The following is a 21,532-nucleotide window of genomic DNA, read 5'->3' as shown; positions in this document are numbered from 1 at the left end:
CTAGGCAAGCGCTCTACCACTGAGCCCCAGCCCCCACCCTGGGAGTGATATTCTTTCTTTTGTCCTAATATTAGGCAACATTTGCCTACCCACCCCCTTCATTCTTGCTAGGGGTTTATCCATTTTATTAATTTGTTTTTTCTTTCTTTCTTTTCTTTTCTTTTTCTTTTTTTGTACTAGGGATTGAACTCGGGGGCGCTTAACCACTGAGCACATCCCCAGCCCATTTTATTTTTTATTTTGAGACAGGGCCTCACTAAGGTGCTAAGGTCCTCGCTAAGTTGCTGCGACTGGCTTTGAACTTGGGATCCTCTTGCCACAGCCTTCCAGGTGGCTGAGATTACAGGTGGTGCCACCACACCCGGCCACTTTATTAATCTTTTCAAAGAACCACTCTTCATTTTGTACATTCTATGGCTTTTCACAAATGTAAAACATGTATATACCATTACAGTGTCAAACTAAACGCTTTCACTATCCTAAGAACTCCGTGCACTCACCTATCCGTCCTCCCACCCCCAGCCCCTGATGGCCGCTGATCTTTTCATCCTTTTCATGGTTTTGCCTTTTCCAGAATGTCACATAGTTGGAACTATACAGTATGTAGGTCTTTCTGAATGTAAATTAAATATACTTATAAATACAAATGTGTGTGTGTGTGTGTGTGTGTGTGTCTGGCTTGGAATTTGCTTGGGTTTTTGAATCTGTAGATTGATGGTGTATCAGTTCTGAGAAATTTTCAGTTACTAATCCTTCAAATATCGTGTCTTTCCCACTTGTTCTCTCTTTCTGAAGTTCTACTTAAATAAATGTTAGATGATTCTCATTTATTCTCCAGGTCTTTTATGCTTTCTTCTGTATTTTTTTTTATTCCTCCTGTCTCTCATGCTCTTTCTGGATCATTTCTTCTGGCTTTTCTTCCAGTTCACCAATTCTCTTTTCAGCTATATCCAATCTGCTTTTAACTTCCTTTTGATTTTCTAATTATTATATTGTTCATTTTTGGAAGTTAAAATCTCTTTTCTACTGTTACTGTGTGTGTGTGTGTGTGTGTGTGTGTTGCTGGGGATTGAACCCAGGGCCTTGTGCATACAAGGCAAGCACTCTACCAATTGAGGTATATCCTCAGCCCTACTGTTACTTTTTATAGTTTCCCATGTTTTACACTTTTTATCATTTCTCTGTTTCATGAAATATTTTCAAGCTAGTCTTTTGCTTATTTAAGATTATATTTATCACCGTTTTGGGCTGGGATTGTAGCTCAGTGGTACAGCGCTTGCCTTGCATGTGTGAGGCACTGGGTTTGATCCTCAGCACCACATAAAAATAAATAAATAAAGTATTGTGTTCCCATCTACAACTAAAAATATTTAAAAAAAGAAAAAAAGAAGAAGAATCGCTGTTTTATCGTCTATGTGAAATAATTCATGTTTCAGTCCTTTATGGGTTTTATTGTCTCTTGCTTCTTCTGGTTCTTGCCATGGGGTCTGTTCCCCTTCTCTGTGTGCTTCGCTGTCTTCACCGAGTGCTTGCCACTGTGTGACTAACGTGGAGCCCACACTGAAGGAACTCACCTTCAAGGAGGATTTCCATTTCTTCTTCCAGGAGCCTGAGGCACAAACAGTCTGGGAACATCTTGATCCAGGTTCAAGGCTTAAAATCACAGAGCACCCAGGAGATACAAGCTAGGTCATTCTGGGGGCTGGTTTACTTCTGAGAGTGTGGCTCTTTGGAATCCCAGCTCATTGGGGAGGGTCTTCTATTTGATCTGCCTCTCTGGGCTCTGGATTTGTACCTGTGCCCTTTGCCCAAGGGACCCATCCAAACACTAGTTCCTATTGGCCAGATTCAGAAATGTCCTCAGAGTAAAAGTGAATTTCCTGCTTGGCTTATCTAGGTTGCTGTTTTCAGTTCTGGTCTGGTAACTCCTAACCCCTGGCTATGCCAGTATCTCAGCACGTTTAACTGCTTTCAGTGGGAGGACCCATCTGAATAACTCAGCTGGCCTTCCCAGAAAAGAAGTCAGCCAGACTCCAGGCTGCAGACTATAGAGATGGAAACAGTAACCAACTGCCCAGAATCTTTCAACCAGGAAGCAACAAGCCAGGCTGCAGACAGGGCTGTCTTATCACCAGATCTAGTGTTCTCTTCACTCCCTGACAGTACTCTTTGAGGCTGGATTTTTTCATGTTTGTTTACATACAAATTCAGAGCTGGATATATGAGTGCCCACTGGACTCAGGGCTTCGTGGTCTTTCAGTTCTCTTAGGCGGACTCGCCCTCCTTTTCCCCTGTTGTTCTGGAATTTCCTCTGCTTAGACCTGACACTGGAGGCGGGTCATGGAGAATTCCTATGTTAGCCACAAGGGGGCAGTGGTGCGCAGAGAACGCCCAGGTTCTGCCAAGACAACCCGCCCACGCTTCCTTCTTGGTGGTCTTGGCTTCTCACTGTGAGAATAAAGAGAAAATGCTTTAGCTTGGGATTCAAAACCTGTTTCCCCTCCGCTTCATTTCACTTATCATACTGGCTGATGCCTCCTCTGGCACAGAGGAGGGGGCACAGAGATAAGCCTCACCTGCTTCCCATCCTTAATGACTGACTGGTGGTCTGGGGAACCCTCCCCGGGCTGGGTTTGGGGCTGGTTTTCCCACCTCCAGGTCCTTGCTCCCTGCACTGAGGTGCCTCCCTCCCCAGCACTGTTATCACCTTTCCCCCTCATCCTTAGGCTCAGCTTACACACCAGCTCTTCGGTGGAGCCTCCTGCACACCCCCATCTCAATCCCCACCGGCTCCCTGTGCTCCCAGCCTGGTTCTGTCCCTGGCAGCCTGGCCATGGGCTTGCCCAACTCCCAGATCCCAAGCTACCCAGGCAGGGAGGGCGCCCCTCAACTCTGGACCCCTCTGCCAGCCCAGGGTGCCATGAGTGCTGGAAGAAGCTCCAGAATCAACACTCAGGGGGCTCCACCGTGGTCACAGCTCCTTTCTCCACCCCAGATCCCAGGCCAAGGGGGGTCCAACTTTGTGGTCATTGCTGAGAAAAATAAGAGACGCTTCTAGCTCCAAGAACCAGTGGATAAAAAAATGAAACCATGAGTCAGGTGCAGTGATACACACACCTGTAATCACAGCGACTTGGGAGGCTGAAGCAGGAGGATCGCAGTTTCAAGGCCAGCCTCAGAAACTTAGCAAGGGCCCTGTTTCCAAATAAAAAATAAAATAAAAAGGTCTGGGGATGTAGCTCAGTGGTAAAGTCCTCCTGGGTCCAACCCCCAGGACCAAACGAAAAGATATGAAAACCCTAGAAGAAAACATAGGAGGGCTTCTAATTAATTTTGGAGTTAGAAAGATCTTTTTTTTTTTTTTTTTTTTTTTTTTAAATTTTAATATTTTATTTTTAGTTATCGGCGGACACAACATCTTTGTCTTGTTTTGTTTGTATGTGGTGCTGAGGATCGAACCCGGGCCGCACGCATACCATGCGAGCGCGCTACCACTTGAGCCACATCCCCAGCCCCATAGAAAGATCTTAAAACTAGAAGCCATTAAAAAAAATTAGAAGTGGCTCTTATGCTTTTGAAGAAATGCTCAGTCTTATTCAAAAGCAGATAATCATAAATTTAAAATATGTTGAGAGTTCATTTTTCACCTATCAGATTGGCAGACATCCAGCCTTGATAACATTCTTTAGGAAGCATGTGGAGATGCCAGCATGCTGTTACTGCTGGACCAAACCCCCACGGGGACAAGATGGCACTACCTACCAAAAATCACACAGGGGACTGTGTAGGCAGAACTCTGAGGTGACCCTTACTGCCTTCATCCTTGGGTGGTCCCTACCCTGTGTAGGTGGGATCTATGAATACGCTGAGGCTGAACTCAACCATGACGATGACATTCCACGAAATGGCCAAAGGGGTTTTGCGAATGTAAGTTAGGTCCCATGTCCATAGAGACTGGGAGGTGACCCTGGGTGGGTAAAACCTGATCAGGTGAGTCCTTTAAAAGTAGGGCGTTCTCCCTGGCAGAGGTCAGAGATTTGAAGCATGAGAAAGACGCATTGTGTCATCTCTGGCTCCAAGCCGGAGGGAGCTGCATGACAAGGACTGTGGTTGCCCTCTGGGGGCTGAGGGAGGCCTCCAGCTTCTAGCCAGCAAGACAGCAGGGGCCTCAGCTCTACAACCCTGAGCAACCAAATTCGGTCAAGAAGAAGAACTGAGCTCGCCCCGCACAGTGGCACATACCTATGGTCCAGCGGCCTAGGAGGCTGAGGCAGGAGGATCACGAGTTTGAGGTCTTCAGCAATTTGTGGAGGCCTAAGCATCTCAGTGAGACCCTGTGTCATAAAAAGAAGGACTGGGAATGTAGCTCAGTGGTAAAGTGTCCCTGGGTTCAATCCCTAGTACCAAAAAAAGAAACTCTGAAAGAATACAGGAGATGCTAAGAAAAAGTAGGGGGTGGCAACACGGAGTCAGAATGGGAACAATATTTTTTGGCTTTGCCGTGCTGAGGATGGAACCCCGAGCCCTAGACTTGCTGGGCAAATGCTCTACCGCTGAGCTGCACCCCCAGGAGAGACTTTTATTGTCAGCTTTTAAAATATATACTTTTGAACCATAAGAACATACTAATGGATGAAAAAATCAAATAAAAATGATTGTTTTGAAAGGAACCCTCGAGATCCTGTCCCCACAGTCTCTTCCCGAGCCCGCAGCCTTGCTCTTCTCGCCTCCATGAGTTGGTTCTGGGTGACGCGCAACCTTTTATCTCTGGCATTTGCCCTTCTCCCTTCTGCCCTAGAGACCAGGATTCAAATAGCTGCGTCTGAGCGAGTCTTCCCTCTGGAACTGTTTCCTCGCCTGTGAAGTGGGGATGATTATCCCTGTGGGGCCCACGGGGAGGAATGAGAGACCCATGTCCAACACCCAGGCCCTGGGGGAGGCCATGACATCTGTGCTGTGCAGGAAAGGGACTTCATCATCCACAGTAGATGGACAATAAATGACAGGGACAGCTCCCTGTCTTCCCCTGTCACTGTGGTCCTTTGTATGACTGTCCCTTCGGTTGCACGCAAGAGGGTCAAACTGAATGATCTCTTGGATTTCTATGCGCTTCACACCCTTGGTGACCATGGAGGACACTTCGTCATTTCAGATATGGGTTAGTGAGGCCCAGGAGGGATGGTGACCTGCCCAAGGTCACACTGCAGCATGTCAGAGGCAGAGCCAGGACTGGTAACTGAGGGCCCTGGTCTTGACCTAAACGCCTCCGTGGTGATGTCAGGGGAGACAATTTCCCGGGGACTCTTCTTACCTTCCCTGCTTCTGGTTGTGACTGCAAGGGGACTGCTGTCTGCATGACGGGTCTCTTGTTTAATTGGTGTGAAGCTGGGCTCTGCTATTTGAGCCTTGAGCTGACAGAGGAATCTGAGTGTTTCTTTAAGCAGCAATCACACTGCCGGTTCTGTTTCCGACAGGGAAGTGCATCTCTCTGTTCTCCGAGTGGCTCCCAGGGTGCCCCTGGGGGGAGCGGGAGGCTGTTTGCTGCTTCTCAAACTGATATGCACCAAGGCTGGGGAGTCCCTGTGACAGCAGGCTCCCCTTCCAGACTGTTTTGACTGGTTAAATCTGGTTTTAACGTTGACTCAGGAGGTTTGTGCCGGTTCCTACTATTTCAGCTAAATTTCCCTGGGGGGGGCCACTGAAACACACTTGAGTCCGCGGGGCTGGTCAGAGTGGGGCGGTGTCTGCTTCCATTTGGGTGCATTTGATAATAGCGGACTCTTATTTTGTGCTGAGAGTCGCCCGTTCCAGGTGCCTTCCATCTGTGAACTCACATAATCCTTACTGATCCTTCATTTTACTGAGGAGAAACCGAGGCATTGAGAGTTTAGAAACACGCCCCAGCTTGCAGGTGTGCCGAGCCAGGGCTCGAAGCTACTTCCTACCTCCAGTCCGCCCATCACTGCAGGGTGAGTAGTGTTGCAGCCACTTAAGATGATTTGATACAGCCTGAGCCAGTTTGTTCTGCTTTTGCCAGCGTGGGCTGCTTTGTGCTGGCTTGATCTACACTTGGCCTTGATTTTGGCACATTCCAATTGATGCTAGATCTCAGGCCCCGTGCATCCTTGAAATGGAAGACCCCGTGTTGGTTTCCTAGGGCTGCTGTAACAAACTGCCCGGGACTTGGCTGATGAACCAACTCAAGTGTGTTTGGCCAGAAGTCCAAAGTCAAGGTGTCGGCTGGGCTGGGTTGCTCTCCACCTCGCAGCTCTGGGAGAAAATCTGTTCCTAGTGTCTCTCTTCCAGCTACTGGTGGCTCTGGGTGTCCCTAGACTTGTGGCCACAGAACTCCAGCCTGTGCTTCTGTGGCCACGTCTGTCGATGTCCTGTGTGAATCTCATATGGACCCCCGTCAGTAGACTTAGGGCCCACTCATAATCTAGGATGATCTCATCTCGAGATCCTTAACTTGAGAACTATGCAAGGATTCTTTTTTCCAAATAAGGTCACGTTCACAGATTCCAGGGCTCAGGACGTGAACATCTTCTGAGGTTCTCCATTACACCACAACAGATCACAGCCTGGGGTTTCGTGAGGAGCCGGTTCTTAAGGGGGGCTCTAGCCGGTAGTGCACCCCCATAATCCCAGCTACTCTGGAAGCTGAGGCAGGAGACTTGCAAATTCAAGTCCAGACTGTGACAACTAAGTGAGACCCTGTCTCAAAACGGTTTAAAAGGGCTGGGGATGTAGCTCAGTGGTAGCGCGTAGAGCACCCCTGGGTTCCATCCCCTGGACGGCGGGCGAGGGTGCTTTTTCCGTGGTATTTACCCAGCCGTGGAGATTCCATTACTCTCTGCTCAGGGGTCAAAAGGGAAGGTGTGAGATCTGCTTGCAGGCCCGGAAGAACCTCTTGCACATTTTCAGGACTCAACTATTTATTAATATCTCTGTTTGGAACAATCAAGGCTTCCAGGAAATGTCATGTGAGATACGGAAATGTTCCTGTAAACAGGCCCGTGGGGACAGCAGCAGCTCTGAAGATGTTGGAGGGCGATAACACCAAGCTTGGGGCCCCCCGGGCCACAGGCTTTAGTGAAGATGAGGCTGATTGAAGGATGGTGGGGAATCAGGAGACGAGGAGCCACGGACCCCAACATCCCGGCACTCCTAGACGGGGTTGGAGAGGACGAGCAATCTAGGTGCAGGGGTCACTGCAGGGCAGGAAGATTTCCAAAGAACCAGCACTCAGGGGCCTCTGAGCCCAGCTGGCCCCAAACACCAGTGGCCCAGAAATACTACAGGAAAGGGGAAGCTGTGACCTGTCTTACTCATTCCCCACTTCTGACTACAACTGGTGGCCACGAGCACTACCAAGTGTGACCGCCAACCCAGTCCCAGGACAGTGGTGATCAGGCTCCTAGGGTGTGGGCCCCAGCTTCTTGCCCTGTCCCTAACAGCTGTGCACCTTGGGCAAGCCGGAGAGCCTTTCTGAGCCTGGACTTTCTCATCTGTTCAATGGAGCGGATCCGGTGAGCTGGGAGAAAGCCCGCGCTTGGCACCTGCCGTGTGTGGCAGTTAAATGCCCCTAGGCAGCCTGGCGGGCTGGGCTCCTTATGCGTCCATGGTCGGCAACCTCAGAGGTCTCCCTGCACTGCTGCCGTGTCACACCCAAGCCTCCACCCTGCGTCCCTCCCTCTCCAGGCCCACTTCAGCCGTGACCTGCTCTTGCTCTGTTGGAGACATAGGGACCCTCGGAGGGAAGTCCCTGTCTGTGACTCGTTTCAGGCTCGCCTCCTCCTCTTGCTTGCCCCATCCCCATGTCACCAAGTCTCGTGGGGATCTGTCCACATCTCACGTTACCTGTCGCGGCAGACCTACAGCTCATCCGTGTTTTGGTGCCGGGGTTTGAACTCAGGGCCTCCTGGAAGCACGCCCTGTTCCCCTGAGCCACACCCCGGCCCTCTCCCTGCTTCTTGAATCTCTTGGTTGGGCTTCTGGACATGGCTCTCCCCTGACTCCCCCTCCCAACCCCCTGGTCACTCCTGCTCAGTTACCTCACCACTCCCTCCCCTCAGCCAGACACTGATCTAATTTATTTGGTTCTAGGGACTGAACCGAGGGACACTTGGCCACTTAGCTACATCCCGGCCCTTTTCAGTTTTTATTTAAGACAGCATCTCGCTAAGTTGCTGAGGCTGGCCTTGAACGTGCAATCCTCCAGCCTCAGTTGCTGGGATTACAAACATGTGCCACTGGGCCTGGCCTGCCAGATATTTTTAGACCTGGGTCTCGCTAGGCTGGCCCAGAACTCCTAGGCTCACAAGATCCTCCTGCCGCCACCGTCTGAATAGCTGGGATCACGGGCATGTGCCACAGCACCCAGCCTCTCTGCCAGACTTCTAATGTGGGTCGCTCTGAACCCGTCCTGCTTCCTCTGGTCCAGCTTGAGCTGGGAACCAGCCTAGGTCACACTTGCTCTGTGGTCAAAGCCATCAGGAGCCCACTCAAATTCAAGGGGAGGGAACATCTTTGCCTCACGACAGGAAGAGGAGCAGAGGTTTCACTAGAAATCTAGCAGCTTCCTGGATATCTGCCCCCACATCCCGTCCTGCAGCAAGTCTTGACAATCCTGCTCTCCCAAGATGCCTCAGAGGGCCCGCCTCTGACTGCCATGCCACCAGCCTCCATCAAATGAGCACGGCTAGCCCAGAGCACCCGGAGCCTTGTCCCCTATAATACTCTGTTCTCTACCCAGCAGCCAGAGAAGGTTTTCGTACATGCAAATCAAAATCATCTCATTTCACATGTAGATATCTCCAGTGGCAAGCTGGGGGGCCGTGGCACAAGCTTGTAATCCCCAGCAGGTCCGGAGGCTGAGGCAGGAGGATCTCAAGCTCAAGGACAGCCTCCGAAACTTAGCGAGGCCCTAAACAACTTGGCAAGGTCCTGCCTCAAAATTAAAAAGGGCTGGGGATATGATTCAGTGGGTAGTACCCCTGGGTTCAATCACCAGTATAAAAAAAACAAAAAACAACAAAAAACCCCTTAGTGGTAAAAGACAATCCCAGCTCCTTACCACAGCCCCGGGGCCTGCGGCCTGGCCAGCTGCTCCCAGCCTCCTCCTGCTTCTCCAGAGCCTCCCTCCCAGTCATCCAGCTGCTCCCCGGCCTGCGGCTTCTCCAGCTGACCAGCGGGGGCCGGGTCTCAGGGCTTTGCTCCTGCGGCTGCCCTGGGCGCTAGGAATGGCTACGGTCTTCTCATCCTTGGGTTGCCAGCGCAGCTCTCTGCTCTCTGAGACCACGCGGCCCACCGCAGCGATCCCGGCCCTCACGCCGCATGCAGACCGTCCGGCGCTTCATGTTTCCCAGTGACGTCTTGGTCGGCCGCGCTCCTTCGGGTCTGTGTTCCCGTTAGATGGCAGACTGCACGACAGCAGCGCGAGGCCTGTCTGGTCAACCTGGGCATGCGGCACGCAGCGCAGGTATTTGTTGAATGAATGAAAACCTGAAGCTGCGCTGGAGGGCGTGGCACCCCCCTCCGTGGCCCCGAATCTTATCTCCCACAAGCCCCGGCACCTGGCACCCAGCCTCCACTCGGCCTCCCAGCCTCCACTCAGCCTCCATGGGTGTTTCTCACAGCAGAGTCCAGAGGCCCCCGGGGGCCCGTGCACCAGGACCCGCCCCACCATGCTGCCCACCAGGCCTGGCCTGGATCTGACTCAGGCCAGATCACAGCTCTGGACAGGGGGCTGCCTGTGGAAGCTCGAGCCTTGGCTGAGGTGCTGGGACCCCACATGTCGGGTCCTCAGCCGGGGACCGAGGTGCAGAACGGCTGCCCTGACCAGGCCTCTGCTCTGCTGTGAGTCCTTGGGTGTGTAACTGCCCCTTGCTGGCTTCACCTTCCCTGTAGAATGAGGGGAGCGTGGGAGGGTCTCCAGGCAGCAGTTGGGAGGCCAAGACCAGACAGGGCCAGTGCTGCCCAGAGTCCCCTGTGAGGGAGGACAGGTCACCTGCCTCCAGGGAAGGCCTCCAGGGGAAGAGTCACTTGTGTCTCTCACTTGCTGCTCTGTCCCAGGCCCTGGGACAGAGCCCCTCTCTGGGCAAGAATAAGACACCATGAGTCACTGGGAGAGAGGGGAAAAGGAAAGCGCGTGTCCAGCCCCCGGCCCTGCCCTCTTCCTCTGCTCCTTGGCCACAAAACCCAGTGAGTCACTAGATTCCACTGGGGTGGGCTCAGCGCCAAGCCCCGAGATGATGGGGGCTGCTCCTGGTTCTGCCCTCTTCCCCTGCGGGGTGTTCCTGCCTCCTATGCACAGACAGACGACGACGACGAGGACAGACAGACAGCTAGAAGCCCAGGCAGACACAAGCAGACACTGGCACTGAGACATGAACACCTCGAGGACAGGTGGACTGGACAGACCAGCTGCAGAGCCACACGCTCAGGCACCCAAGCAGCAAGCCCACGCACACAGGCAAATGACAGACAGACAGACAGACAACTTCCAGAGGAACACGAACACACATGCAGACAGACAAGTGAGCAGGTAGACAAGCAGACAGACAGACAAGAACTGGCAGACGGGCAAAATGTCCAGACATGCAGGTACGCAGGCGTGCAACAGACAGGCGGGTAGACAGATGGACAGACAGACACAGATCAACCGCCACTCAAGCAGAAACTCCCACAGACACAAATGCTTGGGAATATGCCACATGGGCACACGTGCCACACACTCCCGAGGGCAGCACCCACAGTGATCTGGGGCAATAGACAGGCTGGGGCCCCTGAGCCAGTCCCAAGCCCAGAGCCATGGAGCCCAAGCCCGTCTGTGAAAACAGGTGCCCTGGGTGACTTCTGAAGGCAGCCTCTGTCTCCACCCAGAGGACATGACCTCTGCCAATTCCAAGGGACCCATCTGCCTTACAGTAAGATGAATGGAGGTTATATAGGAAGAATGACTTCCCAACCAGGAGGAGACGTGCAGGGGTGACTTAGGTGACCGGGAAGAGGGGTTGGCTAGAAGGTAGGAGCCTCTGTTCTGGCTGCGTGGCCTCAAGCAAATCTGCCCTGAGCCTTGGTTGCTCAGTGTTTTCCCAAGTCCCTGCAGGGAGCAGGGGCCGCTCAGAGTATGCGAGTGCCTGTGTGGGACTGGACACTGCCCCCACCGCCAGGGCGGGACCCCTTGGTGACTCACCCCCACTGTCCCATAGCAGGGGGTGGCCCAGCCACAAGCGCCCGTTGTCCTGGTCCCTCGGCCTCTGCCAGGGGCCAGCTGGCTGAGGATGCCCTGGCTGGGGGAGGGGCAGGCGGTGGGCAGAGGCGCAGGGAATTCCCAGGGCTTCTCCGAGAGCAGGGCTGTGGCAGGGACCTGCCCAGGTGTAGTGTCCCCTCCCCCCTGCTTGCAGAGCCCCCGCCTGGGCCCCACCCTCGGGGAGGGGGGATTGCGCAACGGGAGGTAAAAGGTGACAGCAGGCCTGGGGGACAGAGGCCTCATTGTTTGGGGCCTCAGGCAGGAAGTGGGGTGCTCGGTAGGGGGCCCCCAGCTGGCTGCTCTTGCCTTGGGCCCTCCCAGGGGAACAGGTGCCCAGTAGGATGTGGGTCTGACGGAGGGAACAGTTGTGTTCAGGGCCGGCCCAGCAGAGGGAAGGACAGCACCAGCACCTGCAGGGTGTGGAGGGGCCAGTCCTGTCCCTGCCTCCTGGGATGAGCGCCGGGGTGTCTGCAGGTTCCTCAATCCTGCTCCGGAGGATTCCAATCATTCCTGTTGCCCAGGCAGCTTGGGGCCGCCCCCAGCCCAGGTCACCGTGACCCGGGGTGTGCAAGGCCAGAGGGGGAGCTGGGAGATTTTGTCCCTGGCACTCTTAAGTCTGAGCTCAGTTGGCTCCATCTCCCGCTCTCTAGGAAAGCTCCTCGGCCCCATGGTAAGTCCTTCTTAATGTCAGACCGCAATCCTTTCTGCTTGATTTACAGTTCTACCTCCAAAAGGAACGACTTCCACTTGTCAAAATCTAAGGAGGATAACCTCAAGCTCCTTGTCCTTGGGCCTGTCCCCTCCCTGCGTTGCAAGCCCTGAGTTGTGGTCTGCTCCAGGTGCAAACGAGCTGGCTCCTCCCTCCCACAGCCCGGCGGCCCCGGGCGGGCACGGCCGGCTGTGGGGCGGTACAAAAGGCGGTCCCGCCCCGTGCTCCTCACTTGACTTTGTGTCCGGCAGCGCAGAGCCAGGAGGCGGAGGGCAGCCTGGGCCCAGCCCACACCCCTCACCAGGTAGGGAGCTCCTCTGCTCAGAGGGCAGAGGGTGCAGACCGAGAAGGAGCAGAGAGAGGGACGGGCAGGCGGAGGGGCCAGACGGTGCCAGAGAGAGGCACAGTGGAGAGGGACCGGGGACACCGTGGGGAGTGGGGAGGGGTTGGGAAGGCCCGGAGTCAGGACCCAGGTCAGGGACAGGGAGGGGCCGAGGGACCTGGTGCAGGAGAGAGGACCTGGGCGCGCAGGATGAGAGCCGCACGGGGGCCCCAAGAATGCCACCACCCCGTTTCCTGGTCCTCGGAGGTCCCTGTGCAGGTCAGGCAGGGGCTCCACTCCATGTCCAGGTCCCTCCCCAGCATAAGCCAAGTCACAAAGCCTTGGTTCCCCTGCCCTGCGGGTCCTGCCTGGGGACTTAGCAGCCGGGGTCCCCACCTGCCGCACCTCCTTGGTTTCGCAACTCCAGGAAGCGGGGGTGGGGGTGACCCTTGGTGTGTCAGGGGCCTCTGATGCCACCGCCTCTGACCCTGCCCTCTGCCCTCTCCGGCCCAGGAGGCACCATGTGGCGCTGTCCCTCGGGGCTGCTGCTGTTGCTGCTGCTGGCTGGCCAGGGAGCCCTGGGCGCCCGGCGGGGTCGCTGGCGCCGGGAGCTGGCCCCGGGTCTGCACCTGCGGGGCATCCGGGACGCGGGCGGCCGGTACTGCCAGGAGCAGGACATGTGCTGCCGTGGCCGCGCTGACGACTGTGCCCTGCCCTACCTGGGCGCCACTTGTTACTGTGACCTCTTCTGCAACCGCACCGTCTCCGACTGCTGCCCTGACTTCTGGGACTTCTGCCTCGGCGTGCCACCCCCCTTCCCTCCCATCCAAGGTGGGCACCAAGACGACCAAGAGGGCAGTCACCTTGTCAGCCCCAGGCTCAGCAAGCCGCAGGAGTAAGGCTGGTGCCTGGACATTTCTAGGGGAGGCTTTTCAGTGTCTGGGAAAGAGACCCTTCCCACAGGAGGGAAGTCCCTCTTGTGGTCTAACTTGACTCTCTCTAGTAAGACTGAAAGAGAAGCTGCCCCGCCCCCAAGGGAAGACAGCCTCCAGTCCTTTCTCCCAGTCCTGTCCAACTGGGGAAGGTGCTGGCCCGCCCCGCTGACTCACCCTTGGGCTGATAGAGCACACAGGGGTTGGCCAGGGTCACCTCAGCCAACTCTGCCTTTGCTCAGGATTCCATACCTCTGAGATAGGTCATACCTGGAGGTGGGTCAGATCTCTTTCTGCCTTCAACCTTCGGCCTTCATCACGTCCTTTTCCATGCACTGGCTCTCAGGAGAAGCTCTGGAATCCCCTCCCAGGGTGCGGGGCCGTGGGGGCTCTGAGCAAGGAGGCTGCACACCGGGGTTGCTATCCCAAAGTGCTGTGTTATCTTAAGGGCATTGCTTGCCTTCTCTGGGCCTCACCATCCCCACCCCAATTCTATGCCCCAACTTATTTAAATGGCAAAGGATCCCAGGAATGTTGTGGCTGGCCTCCAAGTGAAGCAAGAGGGATTCGCGTTGGAGTCATTGAATAACTTCCCATGTAGAAGTTGGTGTGTGCCCCAGGAGATGTCTTTCCCCCGATCCCTGGGGCACTGGGTTTTGAACCCAGGGGTGCTCTGCCACTGAGCTACATCCCCGGCCTTTTTTAAATTTTTAATTTTGAGACAGAGTTTCACTAAGTTGCCCAGGCTGGCCTTGAACTTGCCATCCTCCTGCCTCAGCCTCCTGAATTGCTGGGATTTCAGGCGTGGGCCACAGCAACGGGCAGGGGATGTCTGAGTTATAGTTTGGCTTTAGTTTTGGGGGGAGTTGGGGTCGGCGTGTGTGTATGTGAGAGGTGACCTGGGGGAGGGCGTCGAGGGCACCTACCCTCTGGGGACGTGGCCACCTCAGCGTTCTCTGTTTCCACTTCCCCTCTCTTTCCGTCCTCCAGGATGCGAGCACGGGGGGCGCATCTATCCAGTCTTTGGGACCTACTGGGACAACTGTAACCGCTGGTGAGTGAGTGGGGCCTGGAGGGGCTGGGCTCATGAGCCTCATGGCCAACAGACTTGGTTAAAACCCTATCCCTGTCCCCAGGTCCTGGGGACAGATCCTCTCCCCTCTCCGAGCCTCAGCTGCTCATCTGTAACATGGGCATTTCAGCCGTGACCGCCCCTGCCAGCTCTCACCCTGGCATTCCAACACACTCCCAGGAGCAGTCGGCCATAGTGGCCGGGCCCAGGTGCCACCCCCAGTCCTTCCCGCCCTCCTGGCTTGGGCTGGGCCACCGCCCCTCCCAACGTTCTTGCTGTCCTGGGAGAGTCCGAGGAGGGGACGGGGACGCCAGGAAGGAAACCTCTGACTGCAGCATCCGCTGCCCTGGGCGGACGGGGTCAGGGATGGCTGGGCGGGCAGCCAGCCAGCTGCACGGGGCCGTCCCCGGAATGCGGCCCTCCGCTCCCCCTGCCCACCACCCCGGAGGAGGAGGAGGGGTCCCTGGCGGGAAGTGGGAAGGGTCCTGGGAAGTGAAGGCCACCCTGGAGAGGGGAGACGGGGCACTGGCTCCGCCCCGGCCTCTGCCTGGGTCTGGGAGGCCCCAGGGAGAAGGAGACTTTTTGGAATGCGCTCCACATAAGCTGTTTCCATGGCCTCCCGGGGTGAGGGGTGCCTGGGTCACAGGGGGAGCAGCACTCTGGGGTGTGCTCAGAAGCGGGAGGCAGGCCCCAGGACTCTGCGGGTCCTGGTGGGGTGGACACCGAGGGGTTAACACTCTCCCTTGTCCCAGGTCCCCTCTGAAATGTTGGGACCTGCTGCCATCAGCCCTGTCTAGACCTGCTTGGGCAGCCCTGGGGCGCAGGAGGCAGGACAGGAGAGCGCTGACCAACCCCTGCCGGCCCCTCAGGACTGCTCAGGTGGTACGTTCCCAGCACCTCACAAGGGGCAGTGGGCGCCCTGCAGGCTGCCCGCACCTGGGGGGGGGAGCTGCCAGAGAGCCCAGCGGCTGCTGCCCGCTGCGCAGAGGGGACAGAGGACAAGGGCCGCCCTGCCCCCATGGACACCTCCAGCGCTCTGAGCTCTGAGCGCCACCCACTCGGCTCTGGCCTGGAGATCCAGCCATACTGGGGCTTGGCTCCCCTTGAGGCTCCTTATAAGGTGACATTGGAGGCGGGTGCCTCGGGCTGGCTTGGAAGGAGCAGCATCTTGTATCAGCAGAGTTAGGAGCTCGGAACAGCATCACCGAGTGCACAGCAGCCCACCCTCAGTCCACACCACGTCCCCACAGACCTACTGCGCCACAGGCACCATGCTGGGCCCACTAGGCGCAGCCAGAAAGTGACCCAACAGTCCTTGTCCCACAGGAGCTTCTAGGCTAATGGTGAAGGACATGGAAAAAACCCACAAATATATATAAGAATACAAGCTGCTCCAGGTGTTAGGGGGAAAGAGAGGATGACGGGGATCCTTGTGTAGGGTCAGAGGGAAGGAGGAAGGCGCTCTGAGGAAGGGACATTTCTACTGACCCCAAGGAGTGGGTAGGAGACAGACCAGCAGCCCTGGCCCAGGGAGGGGACGTGCTTGTGGGAAGGCTGGGAGCTAGGAGTGGCTCTAGGAGGTTAGCCACAATCCACGGCCTCCCAGCTGGGCCGAGGAGTCCCTGGTGTCCCGAGTGTCACAGGAAGCCTCCTGGAGAGCCCACGGTCTGGCTCACTTTGCTCACAGGCCTCTGCTTCAGAGCAGGTGGGAGATGGGGCGGGGGACAGCGAGGCAGGGACTTGGCCAGGAAGCCCTTGTCCAGGCCCAGGTGAGCGATGAGGAGGGCCTGGAGCAGGTTGGCAGCAGCGGAGGGGCGAGGGTCCCCTGGGTGCCATCCCCAGAGCCTGCTGACGGGGACTGCGAGGGACACGGCTGACCCTGCAGCCTTTGGATCTGAGCAGCTGGGTGCTGTGTTCTGAGCTGAGGATCCTGGGAGGAGCGGCCGGGGGAAGGCCATTTGGCTATTTTAAATCCGAGATGCCTTTGCTCATCCCGAGGTGTCAGGAGGTCAGCTGGATGTGAGTCTGAAGCCCAGGAGGAGGGGGGCTGGGGTTCCTGTGAGAACAATCATAGTCCAGAACAATTCCGAGCACCTAGGCGGGCCAGCCCTGGGCTAAGTACTTTACGATCTGTTACTTAATCCCTGGAAAGTGGACTATCATTATCCTGCTTTACAGACAGGACCCTGAGGGAGAGAGTTTAAATAACTTTCCTAAATTCACACAAGGAGGCGGTGAGGATTGGAACCCAGGATTGGAACCCCAGAATCTGCTCACTCTTAGCCCCCTCACTGTACCGCCTCCGTCTCTCAGTCACTCAACAAGTATTTATTGGGTGCCCACTATGAGCTGGGTTTAATTTTCCTAGTCTCTGAAGATGCCAACCAATACCTGCCCCCAAGGGTCTTAGGAAATGGGTACAAACCATGTCAGCTGTAGGGTGTCAGGGTTGGTGACCTGCCAAGGTAAATAGAAAGACAGGGAAGAGGGACAGGAAGTATGGAGGATGCTGAATTGTAAGGTAGGGTGACCAGGTTGGGCCCAATGGTGCACGCCTGTCATCCCAGCGGCTGGAGAGGCTGAGGCAGGAGGATCGCGAGTTCAAAGCCAGCCTCAGCAAAAGCGAGGCTCTAAGCAACTCAGTGAGACCCTGTCTCTAAATACAATTTGAAATCGGGCTGGGGATGTGGCTCAGTGGCTGAGTGCCCCTGAGTTCAAGCCCTAGTACCTCCCCCAGACAAAAAAAAAAAAAAGATAGGGTGGCCAGAGGAGGCTTCCCTGAGAAGGAGACATTTGACTGAAGATTTGGGGAAAATGACAGTGGGCCATGGGGAGGTGGGAGGAAGGGCAGCTCAAAGGCCCTGGGGCAGGAGTGGGGGCTGTGTGAGCATTCAGCCTCGCTGGAGCCTTGGAGGGAGGGGGTCAGAGAAGGGACAAGGGGACAGATGGTGCAGGCCTTGTCGTCACCTGAGGACTTTGGCTCGTGTTCTGTGATGTGAAGCCAATGGAGGGTTTGGGCAGAGGCACGGCATGAGTTAGGTTTAGCAGGACGGCTCTGTGGCTGTGTTAAAAATATCCCGGGGGGGACGTCGGGTAACAGGGCAGGTTAAGGAACAATGAGGCCGAGTGGTAATTCCGGGGAGAGCAGGGGGCGGGGGCTGCTGGACAGGTGGTTTGGAATCCGGTGTGTGTTCAAGGTAGACGGAGGATTGGCCCATGGCTGGATCCCAGGCGGGAGGGCGTCAAGGACTCCCGGGAAGGGTGAGCTGGGCGCTGTGACAAGTAAGGTCAGGATTTGGGTTGCGGAATGTTAGTCTGGGCTGCTGGCAGGTGCCCACTGGGTGTGGAGTGGCAGTGAGGCCCGTGGCTCTGGAGATCAGGCAGTGAGCTGGGCAGTGGCCACAAACTTGAGAACTGTGAACTCGAAGTTGTTACCGAAGCCACCAGGCCGGGTGGGAGTGTCTGAGGGTTCTCCTACGGTGGCCGGTACCGAATCCCAGGCCCACGTTGACCCGGAGGCCGCGTCCCTGCAGAATCCCCAGCTCCCCACTCACTCTCCTTCCCTCCTGTCCTTGTCAGCACCTGCCAGGAGAAGGGGCAGTGGGAGTGTGACCAGGAGCCGTGCCTGGTGGACCTGGACACGATCAACGCCATCAACCAGGGCAACTACGGGTAGGAGCCTGCACGTCCCCCGGCAGGTACCGGTGCTCCGCCGAGATGCACACCGAGGCGGGCACACGGCACCCCTCTGGCCAGTAGGCACCCCTCCCCTCAACGTGAGGGGAGGCCTCTGAGTCCCTCCGTCCCCTCTCCTTCAGGTGGCAGGCTGGGAACCACAGTGCCTTCTGGGGCATGACGCTGGATGAGGGCATTCGCTACCGCCTGGGCACCATCCGCCCATCTTCCTCTGTCATGAACATGAACGAGATCTATGTAAGTCCACCCTTGCCTGCAGTGCCAATCTGCAATCTGCAAGCTCCTACAAGGGCTCAGACTTGTCCCCTATTATCAGGCTGTGTGTCCCTAGGTAGATCACTGCCCTCTCTGGGCCTTTGTTGCCTGCTTATAACCAGATGTGCTGCGCGAGAGGTGCTGGGCTCAGAGCTGAGCTGTGTGGTCCCAGCTTGGTCCCTCCTGCCTCCTCAGCCTGGGAAAAATGTTGTTGGATCCAACAGAGCTGGGCCACGGCCCCAGCGGCCAGGAGGTCACCTTGGTATTTTAGGAAAGGAAGGACTGACGCTCTTCCAGCTCTAGCCAGAGAGCAGCAATTCTTGGAACAAATGCGGACTCAGCAGAACCCCTAGGGAGGAGGGGGTTTCTCCTTCCCACCAGTGGGACCCTCTGGGGGAGGAAGAAAGCAGCAGGACTGGGCTGGAGCACACCCGGAGGGTCAGTCCATCAGCAGCAGGCAGGGGAGATACAGGGGCTGGCCCTTCCTGCAGAGAGACCTTGGCCCAAGGCTGGGGTAACCAGCCCCTACCACCCCTGCCTTACTTCTGCGGGCCTCTGGTTATTTTCTGCCTGGTGCTGTTTGTCTTGGCCGCCTGCCTGGTCACGGGACGCCGCTGCTTCTTCCCTCCCCTGCCCTCTGGGGCTTGGAGGCCAAGGCCCTGCAGGAAGGCGGGTGTGGTAGATCAGAAGGGGCAGAAGGAAAGGGCAGGGGTGGGCAATGGAAAGTGGGCGACCCCGGTGGGGCCACGTCCCCGGTCCGGCCTCGGCACCTCACCTGTAAAGCGGCACGGAGGCGCTAATGGCGCCTGGTTCTTCCACTCTCCCTGGAGGTGGAGGCGGCTGGAGTCTCATGCCACAGGAGGCCCTGGCTCCAACTGTGGAAGGAAGGCCCCGGATTCTTGGTGGTCCTCCAACACCACAGTGCTCCTGAGGGACAGGCCACGCCAGGGCAGGCAGCAGACAGGGCCACCTTTGCCTTGCAGACGGTGCTAAACCCAGGGGAGGTGCTGCCCGCGGCCTTCGAGGCCTCCGAGAAGTGGCCCAATCTGATCCACGAGCCGCTGGACCAGGGCAACTGCGCAGGCTCCTGGGCCTTCTCCACGGCGGGTGAGTCTGAGGGCAGGGCTAGCCCGGGGGAAGGCGAGCCAGGGCCTGGCCCTGACGGCCCCTCTGCTTCCCCCAGCCGTGGCCTCTGATCGGGTCTCAATCCATTCTCTGGGACACATGACGCCAGTCTTGTCGCCCCAGAACCTGCTGTCCTGTGACACCCACCACCAGCAAGGCTGCCGCGGTGGGCGTCTGGACGGTGCCTGGTGGTTCCTCCGACGTCGAGGGTATGCAGCGAGGGGCTGGCGGGGGAGTGGGCAAGGCACCTGTGGGCAGGGCCTGGGCCATGCGCACCACATCACTGACCCTGTTCCCTTCTGCTGTCTCCCAGGGTTGTGTCTGACCACTGCTATCCGTTCTCGGGTCGTGAGCGGGATGAGGCTGGTCCTGCACCCCCCTGCATGATGCACAGCCGGGCCATGGGTCGGGGTAAGCGCCAGGCCACTGCCCGCTGCCCCAATAGCCATGTCCATGCCAATGACATCTACCAGGTCACTCCTGCCTACCGCCTGGGCTCCAATGTAAGTCTGCACACGGGTGAGGGGGCAGAGGCAGGAGAGCTGGGGGGTGACCAGAGGCCAGAGTCTCACTCTTGATGGGGGCTCTCCTGCCCCATCTCCTCCCTCCAGGAGCAGGAGATCATGAAGGAACTGATGGAGAATGGCCCCGTCCAAGGTGAGTGTTCTCTGCCCCGGATCCAGAAGCTGGTGTCTGCTCGAGGCTAGGTACGGTGGCCCAGGAGGTCTCTATGGCACTGAGCAGCAAGTGCAGTGAGGCCAGGCGTGAGGCTTGTCCCCTCCTCACAGGCAGGCCCCGGATGGAGTCTTGCAGGGTGAGGTCCCGGTGTCTGGGCACATGGAACAGCAGCAGGTCCTACACTGGAGGACTAAGTGGGGCCTCCCTTGATCTCTGCCCACAGCGCTCATGGAGGTTCATGAGGACTTCTTCCTGTACCAGGGTGGCATCTACAGCCACACGCCCGTGAGCCTGAGCAGACCCGAGCAGTATCGCCGACACGGGACCCACTCGGTCAAGATCACAGGGTGAGAGACTCGTGGGCAGAGGGAGACTGGGGGCAGCAGGGCTTGCACTGGGGACCTGCTTTGAGTCCTTGTGACCTCTACCAAGTCAGGACTGCTTCCCGTGCTTCAAAAGGAGGAAAACGAGGCTCAGGAAGAGGAGGCGCTTGCTCTGAGTCACAGGGAGAGTGGGGAGCTTTTAAGAGCTCTAGAAACCATTCCTTCCTTAGACAGTGATAAAACAGCCCTGGGGACAAAACGACAGACCAGGTTTCAAGAGTTGCTCAGCTTCTCTCACCTCAGCACCTGTCCCAGCTCTGGCAGGCACAGGAATCAGGGCAGGTCACTCCCCCAGACCTCAGTTTCCCCCTCTGATACCACAGGAGACGGTGGGATCACCCATTTCAGTACTCAATGAAAGGTCCACTAAAGGAGTGTGTTTGCAGGGAGTCTGGGGCCTCTAAGGTGCCCACACCCTCCAGGTCTTTTCCTCCAGTCCCTGGTAGGTACCCCTCTTTGGCTGCAAGGGAAGAGAGGCAGATATGTGAGGTCTCACCATGTGGGGCCCTGGAGGACCAGATCCACGTTCACTTCTTTTGTCTCCCCCTTCCCCTATACCCTTAGTGTCTCCCCCACACTGAGCGTGGGAACACAGACTCAGAGATGGGGGGCGGGGCTGAGGGGATGCAGAGAGGGACAGAGAGTCCCCAAGTCCTAAGAGTGTTGCTCAAAAAGCAAAAAGGGTTCCCGCCCCCGAGAGCGGGCCAATCAGCGCCCTTGCCCTTCCCCTCTCTGCCAGGTGGGGAGAGGAGCGGCTGCCCGACGGAAGGACGCTCAAATACTGGGTGAGTCCCGCCGCCCCCGACTGCTGCCTCTCCCCTGCTCCCTCTTCGCCCTCTCCCGTCCCCTCTTCACCGAGCTTCTTATTCCCAGACCGCGGCCAACTCATGGGGCCCCTCCTGGGGTGAGAGGGGCCACTTTCGTATCGTGCGAGGCGCCAACGAATGTGACATCGAGAGCTTCGTGCTGGGCGTCTGGGGCCGCGTGGGCATGGAGGACATGGGTCATCACTGAAGTTTCGGGCACTAAGCCAGGCCCGGCCCTGGGGTCCCCATGGGGCGGCCGGCAGAAGAGCCCCCAGCTCGCCCTCGGGCGGCCCCTGGCGC

The 21,532-nt window shown here is 57.0% G+C and overlaps 2 protein-coding genes across 8 annotated transcripts; one reads left to right on the top strand and one right to left on the bottom strand.

Annotated features, from left to right (window-relative positions):
* Positions 1–2,326: 2,326 nt before the first annotated feature.
* Positions 2,327–14,355, bottom strand: LOC125620448. Of its 5 annotated transcripts, none has more exons than XR_007352129.1 (4): positions 13,149–14,355; positions 9,077–9,457; positions 4,243–4,334; positions 2,327–2,448 (listed from the first exon to the last, which is right to left on the bottom strand). XR_007352129.1 is itself a non-coding variant. In XM_048815896.1 (3 exons), the coding sequence occupies exon 1, from the start codon at positions 11,495–11,497 to the stop codon at positions 10,442–10,444; it is 1,056 nt and encodes a 351-aa protein (XP_048671853.1). In that variant the 5' UTR covers positions 11,498–12,022; the 3' UTR covers positions 2,327–2,448; positions 4,243–4,334; positions 9,077–10,441. The 5 variants fall into 5 exon arrangements, 3 of the variants coding, with proteins under 3 accessions (XP_048671853.1, XP_048671855.1, XP_048671854.1); XR_007352130.1 differs by having other exon boundaries at positions 13,488–14,355; XM_048815896.1 differs by lacking the exon at positions 13,149–14,355 and having other exon boundaries at positions 9,077–12,022.
* Positions 12,164–21,532, top strand: Tinagl1 (tubulointerstitial nephritis antigen like 1). Of its 3 annotated transcripts, XM_048815893.1 has the most exons (13): positions 12,424–12,564; positions 12,799–13,116; positions 14,208–14,271; positions 14,354–14,498; positions 17,869–17,961; positions 18,108–18,222; positions 19,224–19,347; positions 19,424–19,574; positions 19,679–19,868; positions 19,977–20,022; positions 20,267–20,390; positions 21,166–21,211; positions 21,300–21,532. In XM_048815893.1, the coding sequence occupies exons 1-13, from the start codon at positions 12,496–12,498 to the stop codon at positions 21,438–21,440; spliced, it is 1,626 nt and encodes a 541-aa protein (XP_048671850.1). In that variant the 5' UTR covers positions 12,424–12,495; the 3' UTR covers positions 21,441–21,532. The 3 variants fall into 3 exon arrangements, with proteins under 3 accessions (XP_015340840.1, XP_048671850.1, XP_048671851.1); XM_015485354.2 differs by lacking the exons at positions 12,424–12,564; positions 14,354–14,498 and adding an exon at positions 12,164–12,267 and having other exon boundaries at positions 21,300–21,526; XM_048815894.1 differs by lacking the exon at positions 14,354–14,498 and having other exon boundaries at positions 12,433–12,564; positions 21,300–21,526.

This window comes from Marmota marmota, unplaced genomic scaffold (assembly GCF_001458135.2).
Source record: "Marmota marmota marmota unplaced genomic scaffold, marMar, whole genome shotgun sequence".
NCBI classification, from domain to species: domain Eukaryota; kingdom Metazoa; phylum Chordata; class Mammalia; order Rodentia; family Sciuridae; genus Marmota; species Marmota marmota.
The sequence above is the reverse complement of the archived record's forward strand: the minus strand, read 5'-3'. Positions and strand labels throughout refer to the sequence as shown.